The sequence below is a fragment of the Pan troglodytes genome, chromosome 19, assembly GCF_028858775.2.
Source record: "Pan troglodytes isolate AG18354 chromosome 19, NHGRI_mPanTro3-v2.0_pri, whole genome shotgun sequence".
Taxonomy (NCBI): Eukaryota; Metazoa; Chordata; class Mammalia; order Primates; family Hominidae; genus Pan; species Pan troglodytes.
This window is the reverse complement of record NC_072417.2, coordinates 68,289,395-68,314,450: the sequence shown is the minus strand read 5'-3', so window position 1 is coordinate 68,314,450 and position 25,056 is coordinate 68,289,395. Positions and strand designations below refer to the sequence as shown.

Below are 25,056 nucleotides of genomic sequence, written 5' to 3'. Positions count from 1 at the left end.
TAGTGATACTACCTTTCTTTCAGAGTTTTTCTTTGCACTGTATATCTCTTAAAATTCATGTGCTTTTTATATCCTTTTACAATATCTCCATGTTGAAATGACTCTTGTGAACAAGAGTCACAGTTTTAGTTGACCTTTGTTGAATTATAAAGTCTGACAATCTTTGCCTACAACTGAGGCATTTAGTCCAGTTACATTTAATCAATTGCTGATATATTTGGCTTGAATCTATCATTTTAACATGAGCTTTCTACTTATGCCAACCAATGTATGTACATATTTCTTGTTTCTTGTCTTCTTATTTATTATTTATTTTTTATAGAGACTGGGTCTTGCTGTCTTGCCCGGGCTGGTCTTGAACTCCTGGGCTCAAGCAATCCTCCCACCTCAGCCTCCTAAAGTGCTGGGTTTACAGGCATGAGCCACTGTGCCTATAGCCTCTTGTCTTATTTTACGTTAGTTGAATTTTCCATTTTTTTACTTTTACTAACTTTATGGTGGTTGATTGAGAGATTACAACATTCATCCATTACCCATTAAAGGCTAATGCTGCTTGGTAGTTTTTACCCTCTTTATGTAAAGTGCAAGGACATTAGAATATTTGAAGTCTACCCTCCTTTTGACTTATATGCTATTGTTGCTGCCTATCAATAGGTTTAGAGATATTTAAAACACTATGAGATGTAATCATTATTGCTTTTTACAGTCAATATCCATTGAACTCTAATCACATATTTATTCTTTTATTTGATTTTTATTCTTTCTTTCATCTTTAAGCTTCATTTGGAGTAACTTGTTTCTTAAAAACTTCCTTTAACATGGGTCTCTTCAATTCTCTTGACTTTTGTTGTCTAAAAAAGTTTTCATTTTATCTTTGTTCTTAAAAGCCATTATTGCCAGACATAGAATTCTAAGTTGGCAATGTTTTTTGTTGTTATTGTTGTTTTCCTTAGCACTTTGTAGGAGTAATTCTATTGTTTTTTGTCTCTTATTATTTCTGTTGACATGGTAAGCGGTCTTTTTTTTTCTGTCTGCTTTTAATATTTTCTTTTTGTCTTTGTTTATTAGAAGTTTTACTATGATGTGTCTAGATGTGGCTTTCTTTGTATTTATCCTACTTGGGGTTTGTAAGCACTCTTGAATTTATGGCTTCATATATTACATTAGTTTTGGTAAGAATTCAGTCAATGTATATTCAAATATTTTTTCTAACCCATTATTTCCCTCTGTATATTCTGAGACTCAAATTATACGTTATCCCTTCTCATTGTACTTCATATTCTCACTGTACTTCATATGCCCTTTAGTCTCTTCTGTATTTTTATTCTTTTGTTCCTTCTTGCATAATTCTGGATGTTTTTTTCCATTTCCCTGTTTTAAGTTGTGCCTAACTGCTGTTAAACACATCATGGAGTTCTTAATTTTGGTTATATCTTTTAGCTCTAAAGTATCCCCTTTTCTGTGGTTTCCAATTATCTGCCAAAATCTCGAATCTCGTCTTTTATCTCCTTTATAAGAATTGCTAAAGTTTGTGACTAATAATTCCATTATCTAGAACTCTCTTTTTGCTGTTTTCTCTTGATTCTTGCCTTGTCTTCTCATGTGCTTGGTTTCTTTTTACCACCTGCTGGATATGGTAGTATGAAAATTAAGAAAAAAGAAAAAGATAATTTGTGTTTATTTATGGAAGATAAGTAGGGGCACTAGAATCTTTGAGTTATATTGATCCAGTTTCAGGGACTGAAATGATTTTAATCTTGTCTTCAGTTTCTGCAAGGGTTAATCTTCCACTTTACCCTTACTCATAGGATGTTGAGCCTTTAAAGTTCCAAAGATTTATCAGTACCCCTTTGGTGGGCTCTGGACTCCTCCTACTTTTGTCTCTTTAACGCTAATGAATCTGTTAAAATTTCTGTTCAGTAACTCATACCCTTACTCACCCCTTCTAGAATCAGCAGATACCCTAAGGGTAAATAGGCTCAAATGTTTAACTTATCTCTATTGGTTTCCATCTTCTTTCAGATATCAGTCTTAGCATTTCTCATTGCCTTTTCAGCTTTCCAATGACTTTAGGCGATTATTTTTAAGTCCGGATTTTCTAATTGTCTTCAGTGGGAGTGTTGGTTTGAACTACTTAGTCCACCATTTCAGACGCTATTTAATTATCTTAAAAATTAAATTTCCCTTTCTCTGTGCTTCTTATGGGAACCAAGGAGAGGGATGCAGTTCAGGCTTGGGCTGTGAATTTTAAGGTGAAAATAACATTTTCCAGGGCCTGAATGAGATATCAGCAAAAGAATTGTGACAGCACTCCAAAGGGAAGGTGAAATTTGAGTAGGAAAAATTCAGCATTACTGCTTTATCCTCTCATTGTATCATAGGTGACTCTGTTTTTCCTATAATAGAATACAATTTAATTTAAGATTTATTTAAAAAATTTTTACCTATAATTACAACTACATTCTAAGAAGGCTGATTATTGATAGCATGAGGACTTTTTCAAATTGCTAAGCACCTTGGTAGTTCTGAATATTCAAGAATGGTAGAAAAACTAGATAAGTCTGCAAAGTAGCAGAAGAATTTAGAGTCTTATGTGACAATCAGATGAAGGAGCTGAGAAGAAACAAAGGTGAAAGGTTAAGAAGCATAGGTTGCTAGTGTGATAGAGTAATGTTATGAGTTTAGCAAAGTGAACCTGCATCTGTCTCCACCTCCATTCCCCCAAATGTTAGTGAATTGAAGTATACTCAGCTCTTCTAGCAGAAAGTAAAAAATGGATTGTTTTGTGTCAGTTGACATGATGTAGGATGAAGTCTTGGAATAGGAATCTAAAAGGAATTTTGACTTCTATAGGCCATACAGAGCAGGTGCTATCCACCCTGACCTCTGAGATATGCCTAAAATGGTCTTTCCTCTTGTCTCAAGTCTCTTCATGGGAAACTCCCCTCAGTAAACCTGAGCCAAACCTAAGTTTCTCTGTGATGAGGGAGGCTTTCTGTCATATCACATTATTGTTCCCACACTGGTAATAGTGAGGTGTTACAGCTTAAAATGACAGAAAGCATGGTGGTCTCAGAGTTCAGAAACCAGCCTTTCAATTCTGATTCTGTCTCAAATGATTGTAGAGTTGGTTGCCTTACCTGTAAAGTCTCCATTTCCTCATCTCTAAATTGTAATTCTTTTAGACTGGTGGTTTGCAATTATTTTCTGGGGATTCCTTTGTTAAAGCAAGGTCTTAAATACATACATAAAGCAAGTAAAAAGAACTCAGGTTGAAGTGTAGGGGTGAACAGGGACAGAAATCTCACCCAACCTCAAACTCCCCAACAAGGCTTCACAGAGTATCGTTTGACGACCAGTGGACTTGAAAGTTCCTATAGTTCTTTTAGTTCTAGGTTTCTCCTTATGCAAAGAAGAACAAATGACATCTTTCAGTTGTCCCCAAACAGTAGCTATTTAAGAAAATATTACTACTTTTTCCTTATGGAGGTGAGAGGAAGAGAGTGGAAGAAAGCTCACATTTACGACGGTCTTATCATGTGCCAGACATACAGCCAGGTACCTCCTTAACCTTCATAATGACTCTGTTGAGTTGGTTTTGTGCCCAATGGAGGAGGCACCTGCAGCTCAGAGATGAGTATTTAGCTCAAGGTAACAAAGCTAGTATGTGGCAGGGCTTCATGTCAAGCTCAGCTCTTTCTCACTCCACCACCAGACATGGAGGTGGTGGGTAGAAAGTGGGCACCTTAGTAAATGAGATATCGGTTTGAGTCAAGGAAAATTCCATGGAATATTTTGTGGTATAGATATATACAGTTGACCCTTGAATGATGCTAGTGTTAGGGGTGCCAATCTCGCCACACTGCTGCAGTCAGAAATCCACATATAACTTTTGAGTCTGATAACATACTGATAACATAAAGTTGATTAACACATATTTTGTATGTAACATATAGTTTATACTATATTCTTACAACAAAATAAGCTAGAGAAAAGAAAACATTAAGAAAATCATAAGATAAAATACATTTACTACTCATTAAGTGGAAGTGGATCATAATAAAGATCTTCATCTTCATCGTCTTCATATTGAATAGGGAGAGGAAGAGGAGGAGGAGGAAAAGGAGGGGTTGGTCTTGCTATCTCATGGGTAGCAGAAGTAGGAGAAAATCCATGTATATGTGGACCCATGCAGTTCAAATTCATGTTGTTCAAGGATCAACTGTATATAGCTTTTTGCCTTCAGATTTGAACTCATTTTTGTTCAGTTTTATATAGGAGAGTCTAATGAGATGCCTGCAGCCCAAGGATGTGCTTTCTTTTAGTTCATGGTCTAAGCTCTTCTTTGCTTGGTTACCTATACTCACAGGTCTAGTCTGAAGGGTTGGCAAGAAGCTGTTAATTAGGTCCCCTCCTTTATTTTTTTTTCCATGCTCTAGGAATCAATATGAGACATTCCTTTATTTCTGAATTGCTATCATATATTTCCACTTTTCCCCAAGAGTATTAAATAGTCCCAGTGGTAGTAACTCTTGCCATGAATTAAATGTGCAAGATGTTGAAAAATTTCCTAAGGGAAGAAAAAAATTATATGTAGCTTTGATTTCATTATGATTATACTGATGATTGGTTTTGGTTTCGGGCAATGTGGAAAGGGCTAGACAGATGTAAAATACCAGATCTACAATAATAACAATCACAATAATATTGCTAATAAGGCACTATTTAGTGTGATTTTATATGTCAACTTGACTGGGGCACAGAGTGCCCAGATATCCTATTAAACATTTCTGGGTGTGTCTGTGAGGGTATTTCTGGGTGAGATTAATATTTGAATGGATAGAATGAGTAAAACAGATTTTCCTCCCCAGTATGGGTTAGGCCTCTTCCTCCATTGAAGGCCTGGATGAATAAAAGCCTGAGTAAGAAAGATTTCTTTCTGTCTGTTTTTGAGCTGGAACATTGATCTTCTCCTGCACTTGAACTGGACCTCAGCTGTCCTGGTTCTTAGGCCTTCAGACTCATACTGAAACTATACCACTAGCTCTTTGGAGTCTACTGTAGCTTGCAGATAGCAGATCATGGGAATTCACAGCCTCTTTAATCATGTGAACCAATTCCTTACAATAAATCTCCTTATATGTATAAAACAAATCTATATATCTCCTATTGGTTCTCTGGAGAATTCTGACAAATACAGTAAGTGATTGCAGTATAGCAGGCACTGTACTTAAGTGCTACACATAACTTATTTAATGTACTCCTTCACAATCTTATGAGTGAGAGGTCTTTGATATTTGCATTCTGCAGATGAGGCTGACAGCAGGTAAGTAACTTTATTAAGGCCATATAGCTTGAATGGGGGACATTCACAAAACCACATGCCATGTGGCTTTAAATAGTTCAATGAATTTATCTGAATTTATGTGTTAAATGGGGACAATAATGCCCACGCTGAAGAACTGTCAGGATTAAATGAGATGATAGGTGTAAAATACTTGGAACAGGGTGGGGTGCATGGTAGGGACTCAGAAATAGTAGTTTTGCTACTTTATTTCTTATTTGTGTTAACAAAATTTAGAGGCTTTGCAGCTTGTGGAATAGATCTCATTCCTCTAACATGATATATCACTAACATCTGAATTTGATCATTTGTTCATCTCCATTAAGCTCCAATGATATTTCATGTTATCCTCGGGAAAAATGTGATTATGGTGACATTTAAAATTCTGCACAACCCAGGGAGAGGGAGGAGGCACACATTTGAAAACAAGAGGAAATCCTGGTTAGACTGTCATTAGACAACTCCAGGTTGCCATACTTTAGGGAGTGGAACAGCTGCAAAGGTCACCAGGAGGTGCTTTGTTTCCCAAAACGTGTTTGGTATTTACTTTCACTCAGGCATGTTCCTTCTGCTCTGATAACCATTGTCATCTTCCATTACAATAAAAGATGTCAGAGGGATTTTTACAGGCATATGGCATTGATTTAGTTTTCCCCTCTGCAGTCATAAGAGTTTGAAAAATGAAAACAAAACAAAGCCTCACTCAGCCATTCATCAATTCCTGTTTATTGGACAGGAATCATGTGCCACACAGCCAGGAGGACAGAATCTCCATTTCGAAAGTGATGGAATGAACAACCTCCTTTCAAAGTGTTGGCTCTGGTGTGCTTCCTTCTCCATTTCCTCTCCAGTCTTTGCAAAATGAGTCAGAGGACTACACAGATTTCCTTGGGAAATTAACAATATCAGCCACATTTTCTTTTCATCATGTTATTTGGAATTATGACTGTGCTTTCTGGTTGCCAGAGCCTGTTCACGTCCCTTCACTGCTTGCAATAATCCAGTGAGGTAGGCAAGACAGGCCTGATTATTGCTGTTGAACAGGTGAGGGCGCTAGGCTTAGGGAGGTTGAGACACTTGGCCAGGATGTTACAGCCAGAGAAGGGACCAGTCTGAAAATTTCCTCCACTCTTGTTCCTTGCCCAGCTGTCCTCTACACCTGGGAGTTTTTAAAAACAAATCTTATTATGCCATTGCCCTGTGTTTCAGTCAGGGTTCTCCAGAGAAACAGAACCAGTATCTTCATATGTATCATTATAGGTACAGAGATAAGAGGGAATTTATTATGGGAATTGGTTTGTGTGATGACAGAGGCTAAGAAGTTCCAGGAGATGCCTCTGTAAGCTGGAGAACCAGGAAAGCAGGGGTGTAATTTGGTCCCAGTCTGATGTCCTGAGAACTGGTGGGGGCCAATGATGAGACTCTTCTGAGGCCTGAGAACTAAGTGGGGAGGTGGGGATAGGGTGAGGGTGGGGCTGGTGGAAGGCCCAATCTGAGTCTCAAGGCCCCAAAACCAGGACATATTATGTCTGAGGGCAGAAGAATGATGTCCCATCTCAAGAAGAGGGAGAGAGGATTCTCCCTTCCTCTGCCTCTGCTCTGTTCAAGCCCTCAGTGGATTGGATGATATTCACCCACATTGCTGAGGGCAGATCTTCATTGGGTCTACTGATTCAAATGCTAATCTTTTTCAGAAACACCCTCACAGACACACCTAGAAATAATGTTTTACTAGCTATCTGGGTATCCCTCAACACAGTAAAACTGACACATAAAATTAATGATCACACCGTACTTAAGATCTTTTGTGCCTCACCCTTACTCTTAGGGGAATGTCCAGATTTTTAAACATAGCTTATGAGGCCTTTTGGCATCTGAGCCCTGCTTACTTCTCCAGAGTTATTTCAGGTTATTCCTACTGTCCCCACCTGGTTGCCCACCTGAAGATGTGCTCTGTTTACATGGTTACACTGAACCCCACAGCATCACTCTGTCTCATCACCCTGACATTACTCAGGAGGCTCTCTCACCTTTCCTCTTCTCCACATGCCTCGTCAATATCTACTAATCATTTACATTTCTGTTGAGGCATAACTTCCTCCAAAAAGCCCTCGCAGACCACTCTTTCCTGAGTTACATGCTTCCACTATGTGCGTCTGTCACACCTACTTCCTCCCCTGTGCTGAGTTTGCCTTCTTCTCTGCTTCACTTGACTGGCTGTAAGCTCTGTGAGAATAAGAACTGTGTATCTCATCCATGGGCAGCATCTGTGCCCCTAGAAGGTGGGTGATAATTACCCATCAAAGAATGAATGGTTTGTTTACTCACCCATATTCATCTTTCTCAGATAGCAGACCTCCTCTTGCACATGCGTCAGGAATCACTGGATTACTCCTGTGCCAATTATTCCCCACCTGCCTCTCAGTTCCATCTGTGATCTTGTCTGTGCCTCAGAAGGAAGTAGAGACCTATAGCTTGTCTCCCCTGGGCTCTCCTGCTGAATGCTTTTGGGTTGGCTTCCTTCTAGCAATGGGAAGCTCTAAAGCAGAAGGGAGGATGGGAAAGACAAAGGAGGGAGTGAGATTGGGATGGCCTCATCTCTTTCTATCCTTCTTGCTTTGACACTATATTCCAATACTAGCTGCATCCCTCTGCAACTACAGCTCTGGCAGGGTGCCTGATCCTCCACGGTCTCATTTTCAGTGGTTTCCAGTGACATTATGTTCCCCTTTGTCCCCCAACTCTAAAAGCAGAGAGATAGCTTCCAGCCTCCTGCTAGTTTTTGGGTGCTTCACCATCACTTGCTTGTTCTTTGACCCCTCACCACATATCTATGAGCAGCGCCTTCATTTGGACCATCTGTGATGGATCCTATTTCCCGCAGGGTTTCTGACTGATAAACTCCTCTGCTTGGTGCAGTAAGAGAATGATTTTCAAATAGCCTGGGCTGGTTTCTGTCAACTTTAGATTCTTTAAGTTAATTCTCAAGACAGCTCCAGATTGCTGCCTTATTATACAGACATAGACAAAAATTTCCAGAAGGCTTGCAATAAAATTTCCACTCTCTGCTTAATTTTCAGCATTTCTGCTATGAGCATCAGCAGGTGTCTTTAGATTTCAAAAATCACACTGTTCCAAGCAGATTTGGTATCTATACATCTATATAATTCAGTGGTATAGAGGTCTCTCCCCATGCTTAGGAACTACTCTGCAGTGTTCTCAAATTTCCTCCCAGTTCATTCTGACTTCCTGTCATTTGACTCCCCTAATGGTTCTCTTATGAAGGCCACATCCACACTCAAAAAATGTTTGTTGGAATGTAGGGTCATTAGTGTGAAAGGAGTTGCAGATGCCATGTTTTGTTTTTTTTTTTTGAGATGGAGTCTCGCTCTGTCACAGGCTGGAGTGCAGTGGCGCTATCTTGGCTCACTGCAAGCTCCGCCTCCTGGGTTCACGCCATTCTCCTGCCTCAGCCTCCCGAGTAGCTGTTTCCCTTTAAAATCCTGTGATCTTATAAATGACATTTTTTAATAGATTAAAAGTTGCATTATCTAAGAGGAATATAGGAATGGAGTGAATTGTGATAGGTAGATATCTGGGATCTACTATAACTTGGAGAAGGCAGAGCCATTCTTAGATCTGAAAACCCTGGCTTAGAAACCCAAATCAGATCACTCTGTGGTCTAGGCCAACCTAAACAGAACCTGAGGTGCAGGAAAGTTGTATGTGTGTAAACTGGTATATAGGTGAAATATGGAAAAGTTGAATTTAGACAAGAAAATATTTGAAAATCACATATCTGACAAAGGACTTGTATTCAGAATAAAGAACTCTTAAAACCCAGCAGCAAGAAAACAACCCAGTTTAAAAAATGGGCAAAATATCTGAACAGAAATTTCACCAAAGAGGATAAACAGATGACAAATAAGCAGATGAAATGTTGTTCAACATCTTTAGCCATGAGAAGAATGCAAATTTAAACCATGATGAAATACCACTACATACCCATGAGAAAGGTTAAAATAAAAAATACTGACAGTACCAAGTGTTGACAAGGGCATGGAGCAACTGGAACTCTCATACACAGCCGATGGGAATATTAAATGCTACAGCCATTCTAGAAAACAGCTTGGAAGTTTCTTGAAAAGATAAGCAGGCAGAATAACATTCTCCCCTACAAATGCTCATACCCTAATTTCCAGATCACATGAAGATGTTACCTTGAAAAGCAAAAGGGATTTTGCAGATGTGATTAAGAGATGAACTTTGAAATGGTGAAATTATCCTGAATTTTATCACGGTGAACCCAATCTAAGCAAGAATTCTTAGAAGCAGATAACCTTTCATGGTTGGGTCAGAGAGAGAGATATGACAATGGAAGAAAGTTCAGAGAGGATGAGAGAAGGGTTAGAAAGAGATGTACATGAAGGGACTGGACTTGACTGGCCATTGCTGTCTTTGCAGGTGGATAAAGGGGGTCAAAAGGCAAGTTCTATGACCTCAAGGAACTGAACTTAAATGGATTCTCTCTGAGGGCCACCAGAAAGAAATACAACCCTGCTGATAATTTGAATTTAGCCCATTAAGACCTTTCTGACCTACAAAACTGTAAGATAATAAATTTGTAATGCTTAAGTCACTAAATTCATGTAATTTTTAAGGGCAGCAATAGAAAACATATATATCACAAAATCAAGAAATCCTACTTGTGGGTATTTCATCTAGAGAAATGAATACTTATGTTCACACAAAAACCAATACGTGGATGTTGATAGCAGCTTTATTCATAATCACCAAAGCCTAGAAACAACCCAAATGACTTTCAGTGGGTGAATGGCTAAAGAAACTGTGGTATATCCATACAATGAACTATAACCCAGTAATAAAAACAAACTACTGATACACACAACAATCTGGATGAATCTCAAAGGCATTACGCTGGGTGAAAGAAGCCTGTCTCAGAATGTTACATAATACATGATTATTTATATGATATTCTCGAAAAGGCAAAACTACAGTTACGGAGAATAGAGCAGTAATTGCCAGGAGTTGGGGTGGGGAAGGGTGTGTTATAAAAGCATAGCAGGAGAGCACTTGAAATGATAAAACTGTTCTGTATCTTGATTACGGTTGTGGTCAAATAACTAGACATGTGTTAAAAATTCATAGAACTCTGCACTCCCCCCAAAGTCACTTTTTTCTGCATTAAAAAATAATAAACTTTAACTATAACAACTCAATGACAAAACAAGGCAAAACAATGAAACAAATCTCATTGCTGACACAGCTTTCTGGGAATTTCCAATCCTAGAGAATGAATGTATCACATACATGGTTGGGGAAGGAGACACAGTTACTTCTCTTTCCTTTGTGCCCTGGAAGCCCCTCAACATCTTTCTAGAGGTAGAAGGTGCTCCAGCAGGGGTTTTGGAAACTTATCTCAGTCTTTTCCTTTTCCAGTAAAAGGAGGAGCTGGCTTAGATAACCTCTACAGTCCTTCACAGCAGGTAACTAGAACTCAGCTCAGTCCTTGTGTAGGTGCAGGGTGACCTACCTGTCCTGGCTTGCCCAGAGCTGAGGGAGTTCCCAGGATTTGGGACCTTCAGTTTAAAAATCAGGAGTTAGTTACTCTAACATGACTCAGGGAAGTCACATAACTCATCCGAGCCTTAGTTTTTTCTCATATGCAAATTAGAAATAATGCTTGCCCTATCTCACCAAGTTATTACGAAATGCAAACTTTAAACTGTAACTTCTATGTAAATGGTGGGATTATTACTAACTTTTAAAAGAAACTGGACTTAGGGACAGTCTTCAAATTTGGAAAAATAAAAGTATTATTAAAGGAAGTTATGCAGTTGAAATATGTGTGTGTATCTGACTGCAGCATTGTTCAGTTTGCAGTTTCAGTTTTGAGGCTATAAGAATATATGCATCCAAGAAAATAACTTTTGTTTTTCATAATCTGCTGAAGTTTTAGTTACCTGCATTCCAGGACAGGCTATGGCAGTGAACCTTGGCTACACATTGAAATCACCTAGAATTCTTAAAACACAGGTGCCAGGGTCCTATTCTCAGAGAGTCAGGGTTAATGGGTCTGGGGTTTGGCTAGGCTTTGTAAATTTTAAAATCTCTCCAGGTGTTTCTAATGTGCTACCAAGAGCCTCTTAATGTACCAGACCTGGTCATCGCCCACATGGGCTTGCACCTTGAAGATGGTGCCACTTGGAAGTTTGTTCTTACTACTAACCCAGATGAGTCAAACCTTACCTACAGTTGAGTGAGCTCCCTCCACAAGAAAAAAGTCTTAGATATGCCTCTAAGTGAGAGGACTTCTGATCTCAATAGGGCAATAACTCACATCTACAAAGAATGACCAACAGTGGGACCAGTCACTCAGGGTAATGATACTATAATTATTGCTGTTTTTATTATCCAAAGGAGGACAGTTCTGGATTGGGGGATGTATTAGTTTGCTAAGACTGCCAAAACAAAGCACACTAACTGAGTGGCTTAAGCAACAGAAATGTATTGTCTCACAGTTTGGAGGCTAGAAGTCCAAGGTCAAGGTGTCAGCTGGGCACTGCTCCCTCTGAAGGCCCCAGGGGCGGGGGAGGGAGAGTTCCATTCTAGGCCTCTCTCCTAGCATCTCCTAGGTAGTTCCCTGGCTTATGGCAACAGTGCCAATTTTAGGACTTCAACATACAAATTTTGGGGGGACACAGTTCAACCCGTAACATGAGAGCAGTCAGTTTCCATGTACATGGCACCGTGTATCTTATTCAGGTGTACTCTAAAATACCATGATGGGGTATGGGCAAAACGGACTGGAATCTGGCCTAGGCTTCAATGGGGAGGTATTCCCTGGTCAGCAAGGAAAAGCTACAGAAGATTAATTCACAGATTATTCCTTATAGATAAATCAATAATCTTGGCTGATGTTAGATGTTTTAAAAACTCAGCCTTAAGCAAAATAAGAACTAAAGGAGTTAGTAAGTTCCCCCTCAATAAGAATATCTAAGCAAAATCTTGATGAGCTATTGGCCAGGGGTGCTTTGGAAGGATTCTTTCATTTGAAAGGTGGTTGGACCAGAGGAACTTACAAATTCACCTCAATTCTAGGATTTTGTGCTTCTTGCAAAGACTATTCAGAGGCACACCTGATGTTTTGTGGTAGAGTTCTGCACCAGGCACTATATCCAAAAGAAGGACACTTTAGACATGGCTCTAAGTCCAAAGAGTTAATGTGAAAATCCTAATGATGCATCAACTCTGCTAAAATCCATTGCTGGTTTTACTGCACAAAAGTTTTCAAGGCAGAAAAAAATAGGTCCAGGATCTCTGACAATGGCAAGATAAAGACGGTAAACTTAGATGTCCTGCAGGACTGCTCAACCAATGATACTGCTCTGAGATAAGTTGACATCCATAATCACAGAATTGGCCCCAGTCTTTCTCTGTCATGAAACTTGGCCCTCCCCAGACAATGAAAACATAAATATCACAACTGTGGCAACTCTAGCATTTCTAGCAGGAAAAACAAATCCTGAAAAAGCATCAAATGCAGTGAATCTGACCACACAATGGTAAAATAGTTATCTCAATAAAGATTTTCATTTCAAAAAATGAATTTTTTTGTTGTTTCCACAATAATCAATTTAGTTATTGACAATGCAGGTCAGGGCTCATTCATGGCCATAACATAATCTCTGATCTTTCCAGTCCCTACAACACTACAAATTTTCACAGGATTATACATAGAATTCTAAAGCAAAATAATCCTAGAAAATATAAGTGGAAATAAAAATATATAATCAAATCAGATACACTTTTTTCATACACAATAAATCATTAGCATTTTTTCTTATAAAGGACATGCTCACTGTAGAGTAGTATGCAGAAAAATATAATAAATAAAATAGATATCACAAATAATGTCATTAATTTTTTTTCAGATCTTCTATGGTGTTTATATATACAATACTGTTGGTTTTATATCGTATACAGATCTGTTTCCTGTTATTACCACTTGATGTTATTATTGTGATACTTTCCTGGTATCATTAAACATTAGTAAACATTTTCTATCATGTTAGATACTATCTTTTATTTAGACATTCCCCTGTTTTCAGGAATTTAGGCAATCATTTCTATTTTAAATCATGCTTTAATAAGCCTTTTAAGCATTTTTTTATTTCGGTCTAAACTTGGGGTCATTTGTGAGGATAAATTCACAGAAGAAGAAATTTTTAAGGCCTTTGATAGATATTCCAAGACTGCTTTCCAGAATGTTTGTGGTGATTTATAGATGTCCTAAGAATATTTGAGGATATCTATGTCATGTACCTGCACTAACATAATTACTGTGTTTTAAAAATACTTTGGTTTTATTGTATCTTAAATAATTAATCAATAATTCTAAGGAAGCCTTATATCATAGGTGGGAAGGTTTGTTTGAAATTGGCAAGGAGCAAGGTACATGAGGGAGTTTGCATTGTCCACAGCCTTAAAGGTTCACTTCACAGAGTAAATACTACAAAATTATCTGTCTTGGATTGTTTAGACATTCAATTGCTTGAATGTCCAGGGACAAACCACTTGATCTCTTCTAAGTATTTCATGTTAGGGTTTTAGGAAATAGATTTTAACACAATTTTGATTGAAATAATTTTTCAGAAAGCCCGTTTCACTTGTTAAGGCATTTCATCTTTAGCTGAATTTTAAGTATGCTATGAGATAAACCAGGAACAAGGAGACTTGATTCTCCATACCATATTTCATCGATTCTAAGACACACATTTTTCACATCTAAGCGTCTTTAGTATTTGGATGTATAATAGGCACTGCTAGCACTTTCAGATCCCTCTACCACTCTCATGCATGACAGCTCCCTGTGCTTTCAGTCTCAACATTCAGCACCTGCACCTCTTTGTTGGACGGCTGTCCTCAGGCTACAGGAACATGCTTTGACTGCATTACAGGCTGGAAGCACCTGGAAATTTACACCCACCCCCACCCCCACCCCCATTCAATAACTGATGGTGCAGAGGTATAAATACTCCGGGTTCTCTGGCCTCTGACTTGAACCTACTGTAGAACCTTTTTGTCTCTAGGGCTCTCCCGTGGGAGTGAACCAAAGTCATCTCCAGAATAGGCTTTGCTTGACATCACACTTTTTGTGGGTTTTTTTCCCCCTTTCCTTTGGATCGGTTCTATTTCTCTATTTCCCTATTACTTTTCACCTTTGGGCCACTTCCTAATTCACATAAATCCTTATGTCAGAGGAATTAAACATATTACAGGAAGTGTCTTACAATAATTGATGTCCTGCAGTTACTGTCAGCCAGGTGGTCATAGTGATATGGTTGTCTTTGCCTGTGCATGCATGAATTTGGTTGTTCTTTCCATGATATGACTGGACTGTTACTTCTTTACTTTTTCGTCAATAAACCATTTAAGGACTATTGAGAAGAGTATGAATCCTGATTGTTATCTAAAAATTTTCTATTAAGTCCTTTTGCCAAGATAAAAAATGTGCCAGCATCAGAGTTGTAGAATGGACGTCTAAGACAGGGAAAAAAATCTCAGAGACTGCAGTAGAATATTCCTTTAAGAAATGTTATTTATCTTGATGGCAGAGAGGGTGTTATCGTGAAAAATTGTGGTTTATGACAACTCTGATTCAAAAAAGAGATGCAGAAAGAGTTCAATTCTGAATGTACAGAGCTTTGTAAATATCATAATTAATATTTCATTCTCTTTTACACACATGATTTTTAAAAATCTATGCTGAAACAGTTCTCTTGTATTTACTTAAAGGGGTATAAGATAAAAATTCTAACTACTAAGTCATATTTTAAATCTTTTTTTCATTTTCAGTTACACACAAAATAATGATGGGTCTTATAACTGATGAAATACTAATTGGGAATATGGTACTTATAGAGACAGAAGAAATATAATCAATGAACAGTCTTAATTGGAAAAACTAAGGTAACTTCATAGACTTCTCACTTTCCATTTGTAGAGAGAGTTCTACTGGTAAGTGAGGAACCACCAGTATTTGGTCATATTTTTGAAATTGTGTAGATTTTATTAAATATTTCTTATTCCTCCAATATGTGTGTGTGTGTGTGGTGTGTATATACACACAGATATATATATATATACACACACACACACATATACTAAGTGTATGTGTGTGTATGTATGCATTCTATTTCCTTCAAATTTCCCTTATATTGAGTACTTTTATCATTCAGAGAAGTAATCCATGCATTTAATTTGGTGCCAACCTCTTATTTTTGTGTGGTAATCACCAAAGAAAAATAAAAGCTGGCATTAGATTAAATGCATAGATTACTTCTCTGAATGATAAAACTGCCTAAAGAAATAGAATCTGCTCATAAACATCTTTTCATATTCCATTCCACAGAAATTTCTGACCTTACTTGTCTATATTACCTATTCCTATAAGGTAACTTTATTATCTACTCAATTTGTTTTGTCTTCCTGTTGTCTCTTCTCGTGTGTGCTGATGAAAGATGAATTTCTCCACTGTGAAACAGAACAGTCAAGCAATTCCAGTGGGGTTACTTATAGATGAGATAATTTCTGCAATTTCAGAGTTCTGTGGCAATACATAGCTCCCTTGTGCCAAATCAATTCTTCAGTAACATGATTAATTAACCCATAAGAACAGAAGTTTGCTGCTGCTCTGAAATGCACTAACCTTGTATTTTGGTTTCAGGCTTTATCTACCCTTCTATACCAAAATCATTCTGTGGTATTTCTTCAGAACCTTGGGCAAATCAACAATGTATGAGTATGTGCTTTACAATCCTTTTACTGCGATCATACTGTGAGTTTTATGGCCCAACTTAAGTAGCATACACTTCCTTCTTCAGCAAAATCCATTATATTGTTCCCACATTAGTGGAACTAGTTAGTACAGACATGCTTACTTAAACCCCCACATCATTTTCTTTTTAATTCAATCTTTGTTTCCCTGCCAGAAGCAGGAAACAGCTAAAAGAGTTTTTTATGTTAATGTTACATTTTAAATTTATTTTGTAAACTTTTATTAGATTTCACTGTGTCATGTCTTGCATGAGAAATAAAAAATAATATATGGACTCTGAGTCAGTAATAAAGGACTCACAGTCTACTAGGAGAGATGACACATGCCCTACTTTCCTATCCAAATTAATTACATATATAGTGTGATTGATACTTTATTAAAAGGTATGCAGCAATAGGGGACTGCGGTAGGATTTCAGAGTTGGAAGCCTTCCAGTTAACCTTCTCAGCCTCTAGGGTTTTAGAATAAAATACCCCAAAGCAACAACAGATAAGAAACAACAGACCATCCTGGCCAGTATTCTGTTTTCTCATTTCCTTCCCACCTCCACCTGATTTACTCACCTAGCTACTGATGTTGAGTGGAACAGCCACAGTGAGAGAGACCACTTAGCTTTAACCAGAGTTCCAGTTTTCATTACCACATGGAGAAAGAGAAGGTAGAACCAGATTTCAAGCCTCTAAGACTCAGTAACCCAGCTCAGTAGATAAAAGTAAATTAGTAAATATAGTAACCAAATCAGTGTCCGGACAAACAGGCCAGCAACTCTCTTGAGGTGGAAGTTCTTGCTCTACCACTCCTGAGTGGGAAGTGGGGCTGGGCAGGTGTGTAAAAATGCAGGCATGGCATCCATAGAGTGCCAGCTCTGGGCATGGGGAAGGCAGCATGTGTCAAGGAGCTCGTCAAAGAAGAGGTAAAATGAGAGCAGAATCTTGATGTATGAGAAGAAATCTGATGCAGGAATGGGGCAAGAGAAGTTTCCTAGACAGAAAACAGTATATCTGAGCAACTGTTGGTGATAAGACATGAGGCTAGGGAGAAAGCCAGGGACTCAGATAGTAGAAGGTGCTAGGGAACTACTGAAGACTAGCAAGGGAGGAATAGAAGCAATTTTGTGTTATAGAAAGATAATTCTGACAGAAATGTGATGGGTAGATTGATGGGGACAGGTGTGGTGGAGAAGGAAGAAGCTGTATCACCTGTGTTGAAAGCATCCAGGTAAGAAATGAGAAAGACTTGAAAAATAAATAAGCCATGTTTGCATGAAACAGAGAAAAGGGAATATATTTAAGAAATGTTCTAGGATGTATTCCTTTTTTTAATCCTAAACTCACCGATTAGGCAAATCGCTGCCTAAGGAAGAAGCAGAGACAGGACAAAAGTGTTACTTTAATGGAGCACTCTCTACAAAGAAACACCAGGAATAGGGAATAAATGGATCCTGAGCAACATTAATCTCAGGCAACTTGCAGTTCTTTCCTTTCCTTGGGGTCACTGCTAAACTCTGTGGGCTGTCTTAGTCCATTCAGGAGCTGCTATAACAAAATATCTCAGACTGGGTAATTTATAAACAATATAAATGTATTGTTCACAGCTCTGGAGGCTGGGAAGTGTACGATCAAGATGCCAGCAGATTTAGCTTCTGGTGAGGGCTTGCTCTCTGCTTCAAAGATGGCAACTTCTTGCTGCATCCTCACAAGGCAGAAGGGGCAAACAGGTTCCCTGAAGCCTCTTTCATAAGGGTCCTAATCCCATTCACCAGGATGGAGCCTCATGACCTAATCACCTCCTCAGAGCCGTACCTCTTAATACTGGTACCTTGGGGGTTAGGTTTCAACATATGAAATTAGGGGCTGGGCACAAACATCCAGACCACAGCAGAGGCTTATCTAGTGCTAAGGCACTCTGGGTTAAGATGGTCTAATGTTATTGTCCGAATTGATTTCCATTGAGAGAACATGTGGATTGAATGGAAAAGATCCTCATTCAGGTCCAGCAGGTGTTACTGCTACTCCTGTGATCCTTTTGGGTTCACAGAAATCAATCTAATCCTCCAATGTTGACCACATTGGGCTGGAGGAAGCTCACTGGCGTTGTCCAAGGTCCCACTGCCTAAACATACCACATAATCATTTCCATTCTAGGGGACAAATGTAATTGAGGTTTTGCTGCTCCCTGGAACTTGGTCCAGAAGGTTAAGCCCAGGTCCTTCTCTGTGCCCTACTAACATTTTTGTTCTTTTTTCTCCTTCTCACAGCCAGGAGAATTATTTCCTAGATAGTGAGTAAGAAAGCCTCATCTTCCTCATCATATGTGCTCTCAAATCTTTGACCTAAATCATAAATCCTTTCTAGTTCCCCAAGGAGTTAAATTTTTGAAATGCAAAAGAACATGCTTTTTTCTGCTTTCTGATATCACACTCTTTGTTAATGTAACGAACATTAAATGGTCCAGTAGTTCAAATATCTGATAAAGAATGGGGAGAAAGAAAATAAATGGAAAAAGTTTTGGTTAATTTCAATTGTATATCCTTTGCATAGAATACGAATTACACAAGGGCTAGAAACACATATATCTCACATTGTATCCCTACTACTCAGTGAAGTGTCTGGCATCTAGTAGCTCTCGGTAAGTGTGTAAGTGAGTAAATGAATACAAGAAGACAAAATCCCTGCCCTCACGAAGCTGACTCCCATTATTACTCCCACTATTGAGGAAGATAACAAACAAAACAAGGTTAGGGCAAACTGATAAATAATGTAAAAGAAATAAACAGGGTAGAGTGATATAGAGAATAATTGGGTGATGGGGGAATGGAATGGGGGACAGAACTATTGATCTGATCGCCCTTTCCCTCAGAACAGCCCAACCCCCAAAAGTAAAAATTGAACTTTTGAAAAAAGTAGACAGAAACAGTATAAGTTTAAATGTTAAAAGTCATATCAAGAAAGCAAATACAGAATTGCAGTTAATATTTACAAAGTCATTATGCAGACACACTATTACATGTAGACAGTTGTAGTTAAAACACCTTGGGTATTTCATTTCTAAAGCGAAGCTCCACAGGCACATTCTGTTTAAGGTTCTTTTCATTCTCTCAAAAGTTATAAGCAATAGAGTGTGTAAGTTGTTTTAATAATAGTTCAGTTCTTTATGTACATTGTAAAAATGTCAAGTGTGTTGATTCTTCAAAAAGTTGCATTTCACTTAGCAGAGAAAATAAAAATGTCCCATTTCTCCCGAGAAAAAGGATAACATTTTCTAATTGTGCAAACACTTTATGAAAGTATCACTTGACTCTATATTTTGACAGCTGCTTTGCATTTATTACTGGAGAGGCTCTTCATACGGCATGTTCCTTTTTTTTCCTTTTCTAGTCAAGAGGTGTTAATATTATTTTGGAATTATTCAAATTTAAGAGAGTGGTAAAGGGTTGCTCTTCAGGGGTTCTTAATAAACAACCCCCTAACTTCTTACCCCTTTAAGAGGTTGTTTAGGGGGAAAAAAAAGAAAGAAAAATGGTTTTAGACTATGAGCTCCTTGTTTTGAGAATCAGTACCATTTAGCCTCATAGCATGCAAATTTCACATTTTGCCTGGCATGTAGTAGGTGCTCAGGAAGTGTTTGCTGAGTTGAACTGGTTTGAGAAAAGGCAAGGGATTACTATCCTTATTATTCAGATAGGGAAAGTGAGGCCCAAAGAACTCGAAGATGCATTTGTATTGTGCTTGGTACTTTAGTGAACGTCTCACCCAAGTTAGCTCATTTGAAAGTTGGTCCTCGCAACCATTACATGTAAAGTAGGAAAACAGAAGAGTAATGATGTGTTTGACATATAGTGAGTTAGTCACTACTAGACTTCCCTCTATACAGCAAGTCAGTCTCTGCTGCTAAAGGAAATCTAAAACCTAATGATTAAAAATCTCAGGTTCTTGGACTTGGTGGAAGGAAGGTTATTCTTCCAAGGACAAAAAAAAAAAAAAAAAAAAAAAAAACCAGAAAATCTATAGGAACATTTGGACTAAAAAAAGTCCTATCATACATAAAAATAAGGCTCACATACACTATTGGTGGTAATGTAAGTTGGTCCTACTTTTATGGAGAATTTATGGATATGTACCAAAATTAAAATGAATGTAACTTTGACCTAGCTTTGATCAAGAAATTTATGAATGTATTCACACTATAGACATACTAGCACAAGAGTGCAAAGATACATGAGGAAAAGGATTTAATGAATATATAAATGTTCACTGTGACATTGTTAGCAATAAGAAAACTTAAAACATTTTAGTGTTCAATAAATTGCTGGCCACACAAATTATAGGTTATGTGGGTAGTGATATTTTATGTAGACATTTGAAATAAAAGATTAATCTATGTATTGACATGAAAAGATGACCACAACATAACATGTCAAAACCAAGCTGCTTAATAGTGTGATTTCCTTTGAGTAAAATCACTCACCACAGTATTAGTGACTGCTACCTCTGGAAAGTGAGACAGGCTATCTTGTATTTTATTCACTTCCAAAGTACTTGATTTTTTTTAAATAAAATAGATTAGTTTTAAAATTCAAAAATTAAGAAGCAGCTGTTTAGTCCTGGCCACACAAAAACTCTTTTGTTGTTGTTTTTTTTTAAATCAAGAGTAAGTGGAACCCAGGAAATGATTAGCAATTGTTCTACTTCACCACAGTGTTTAGCACAGTGCTTGTGACATTGTTGGTGCTCAATAAATATTTTGAGGGAATGAGTGAATAAGGATGAGTCAACTTGGGCACTCTAGTAAAGTGAGACGGAAGGACATAAGAACATTCAGATTTTCTAACCCTAAAATCCAAGCCAGTGAGTCAATGAAGACTTCGTGATGACCACATTGCTACGGTTGATTGATGTTAAAGAAAGACTGGCTACTCGCCAAAACATAATGTGAGGGTCCTATTTGCACTGGAAAAGGATTCTTGCTAAGCCCTGACCATGTTTTTTTGAGCATCTCTTATGGCACCGACCTGATGGTTTAGAAGTCACGGAAGCTTTATGAAAAGGGAATCTGAGAGAGTGGCCAGCTGGTTCAGTCCATTCACACACTGAACCTCCTAAGCAACATTTCCCAAGTAAGGAATTCAGATTGCTGGGATAGTGTTTCCATTTTCTCCTGGGGAATTCTTTTCTTATCAGCTCTAATTACTAGAAAGTTCCTTATGACACTTAACTAGAATCTGCCTTTTTATAAAATGTACCCATAGACAATGAATATAAGCAGTTCTCCATAGTGGTTTAGAGAACAGCTTCTGGAATCACAGATCTGCCTTGAACCCTAGCTTCTACACATAGGTGCTTTGTGACCCTTAGGCAAAGATTACTAACTCTCTAAACCTAAGTTTTTTCTTTTAGAATTGGGGATAATTACACTTCCTATTTCATGGAATGGTTTTAAGAAGATCATAAATAAATATATGCAAACTGCTCATCACCATGTATGGCACAAAATGCTCAATAAATAATATCATTACAATTGTTTAGGCCTTTTTCACTAGGTATTTGACAGAAACAGGGAGGCAAGTGGTACAAAACAGCAGTTAATGGATGAGGTGTCTCTTGTCAGTGGGCTGTGTGCCTGAGTACTTTGATTTCAGTGACTCAAGCACCTTCTTTGTTTTGCTCACTAGAAACGAATTAGAAAACTCTCCAAGCAGGGGGAGAGAAATTTCATACCATTAATTTGACAAAAACAAGAAGTTTGTACTTTCACAATTATAGACACTAACTTACAGAATACCTCATTCACCTCTGGGGGGTGCAAGGAAATAGCTCCCTCTGGGGCTTCTCTCAAAACTTGTCTCCCCGAAGCTTCCTAACATTCAAATGGCTGTCAGGCAAAACACAAGTCTTCCCTAGCCATCCTGAAACATTTCTCTTGGCTAATGACTACCTATCAGTCTGGAGTTGACTTTGTATTATTACTCAAGACATAAATCACAAATCCTAAATGGATTCAGGAATGTATAGTTGAGCACAATGTATATGTATATCTTTACCATATAAATCTGTATTATACACCATATGAAATTCAATAGACTAGGAGACTTAAGATCTCAGTTTACTCAACTATAAAATGGCTACAATGAATGGTTCTTAGACTAGGTTCTAAGGACCTCTAGGTCTGCACAGCAGTGCTGGGAGCTGCTCGACTTGGGCTTTAGGCTTCCATCTTGTTTCGAGTAGAGCAGTAATGTTTTAACAGATACCTCTCTTCTCATCAGCTCCCCTCAAACCATCCCTCTGGGAAGGGCAACCTAAGCAGGACAAACCATGTCTTTCACTTTAGAAAAACACGAGCTGCTGAAAGAAGTCTGTTGAAACAATATCACAAAGAGCGTGCCTACTTGGCGAAGACTTGGGTGCAGAGAAGGGGGAAGGGTTTATAGGAGAATAATAGTGGGGTTATAGAGGGGCCATGTTTGACCGAAGAGGTGCCTTCTGAATCTCTGTGGAATGCACAGCTGTGGAGCCAGCTGCATCAACACAATCACAGTGTCCTGCATGATGGGCTGTGACCTCCCTCTGTGGAGACAGCAGGGTATGGGGGAAGGGGGACTGCTCATGGAATCAGAAGACTTAGGAGTGAGTCTCGGTGCTGGGACAGGGAGCTTCCTCTCTCTGAACTGCTATTTCCCTACTGAAAACCAAGAATAAACATACCCACCAGATCAGCTTCACGGGCATGTTGTATGGTTTAAAGACAATGGGGTCTACAAAGCATTTTGTAAATTAGAAAGCTCCACAAAGATACCAGCTGTATTCATCAGCCCATGAGATGTCTAAATGTGATCCTTAAATTCCAAAAAGCTTGCTAAGTTCACCTTCCTAATATATGAATATAAAACATTAGTGAATTATCAAATAAATGAGGTGTTTCATTATGTTCATATACTTTTTCAATATGTCAATTATAAAAAACCATTGTATCTGAGACCCTATGAAGAACTACATATGAAATTACAAAGAAAGATCTAATTATATATGAAAAAGTATATATATTATAAAGTCTAATTATATGTGATTTCAAAAAATATAACTAGATTATTCTTAAGGAACTACTGTAGTGGCAATTGATTTTTAAAATGTATACAGAAATATAAAAAGTTTTACAAAAATACCCAAAGTCCAGAGTCTCCATTTCACACTTCAACAAGTAGTGCATGCTTTACTCCTATTTTAGACTGTTTCATCTCAGAATTGGATGTTATGCATCTCTGCTCACATCATCCATGTAGCTCCACTTCCTAAGGAAAACCATCAAATTTTCTGGTTGGGGAGTTCTCTAGAGCAATCCTCTTCATTCTCCTCTGAGCGAGATAGATTCAGGACACTCATCACGGGATGGATCCAGGATGTAGTCTGTGTTACATGACTTGAGAAGAACAAGAATGCAATTAGAATCTGAAAGACTGTCCTTCTACTCATCCATGCAAGTACTGATCCTGGTGACATTGCTTCTACCCTAGTAAAGTCCCTGTGATAGGAAGCAGTTAGAACTAGATCCAATAGCTTTAATAAGTCTTAGACACATTTTAAGCTTCAATGAAAACCATTTCTTTCTTTCTTCTTTGGTTAAAAAGGAATGCAGGTGAATGCAGCATCTCTAACTCCTTTCGTTTCAGTATCTGACATTCAGTCAGTCAGCAAGTCCAATGACTGCCTTGCTGTAACATCTCTGGAATCTGTTTCTTGCTCTCCTTTTTCAATGAAATAGTCTGGGTCACTGAAATGGTTTGCCTCCCTGCCTCTGCTCTAGTTCTTTTCTAATTCATTCTCTACTGCAGCCAAAGAACTTTCTAAATGACAAATCATACACTGTTACTCACTTGCTAAACATTCAATGAAATACTTTGTTTTTTTAGCTGCCTCAACAATACCTGCTTTTTAAAATTATTTATTTATTTATTTATTTGAGACAGAGTCCTGCTCTGTCACCTAGGCTGCAGTGCAGCTGCACAATCTCAGATCACTGTAACCTCTGTCCCCTGGGGTTCAAGGAATTCTCATGCCTCAGCCTCCCAAGTAGCTAGGGCTAAAGGTGCGCACCACCACATCTGGCTAATTTTTGTATTATTAGTAGAGATAGGGTTTCACCATGTTGGCCAGGCTGGTCTGGAACTCTTGGGCTTAAGTGATCCACCCACCTTGGCCTCCCAAAGTGTTGGGATTACAGGCGTGTGCCACTGCACCCCACCAACAATATCTTCTTCTTTCCCATAATCCTTTCCCATGAGAAGTTAACTCTTATTAATTCTAAAAAACCAAATATCCCTTAAGAATCCTCCAATCTGTGCCCGTGGTCTTATCTCTTATTAAATCAAATTATAAATGCTTGTTTATTTTTAGGCCTTCCTATTTCATATAAAGCTCCGTAATGGCAGGAACTATATTTCTTATCTCTGAATTTGTGGGGCCTAACATGATCTCAGAACAAATGACCAGCATCCTGAAAAGTGTTTCAGGGAAATAACACAAGCAGAGATGAGAAAGGAAGTACAAAAGATATTGGGTAGGTCTAGGAAATGGTGACACATCACGAAATCATGCTCTTAACCTGGTGGATGGTATTTCTTACACTTAGTGTCCTACTCCCAGCCTTTGGCTGGATGAATCTCCTAAATCCACCACCATCTTCCCAACTCTGGAGTGCACGAATTAGGACAAGGCTTTGTTTCTTCTCCTTGGACACTCTTTCTAGCCCTGGTTTACCCCACTGCCTTTATCCACCCTACATCAGTTTCCCTAGCCTTCGTCCTCCCCAAACTCAACCTCAGAAGCAGCATCATGTCTTAGATCAAGTGCATCTG

General features: G+C 38.3%; 1 protein-coding gene across 7 annotated transcripts in view; it reads right to left on the bottom strand.

The window, feature by feature from the left end:
* STXBP4 (syntaxin binding protein 4) overlaps positions 1-25,056 on the bottom strand; it is a 242,518-nt gene that overhangs the window by 27,657 nt on the left and 189,805 nt on the right. For 3 of the 7 annotated variants that reach the window (XM_523800.9, XM_054671245.2, XM_009432853.5), the window contains one exon: positions 19,124-23,621. In XM_523800.9, the coding sequence (XP_523800.3) occupies positions 23,507-23,621 (115 nt within the window). In that variant the 3' untranslated portion in view covers positions 19,124-23,506. Of the gene's footprint in view, positions 1-6,280; positions 7,884-19,123; positions 23,622-25,056 lie in introns of those variants that run through there. The other 4 variants (XR_010153343.1, XR_010153342.1, XR_010153344.1 and 1 more) reach the window with 3 other exon arrangements.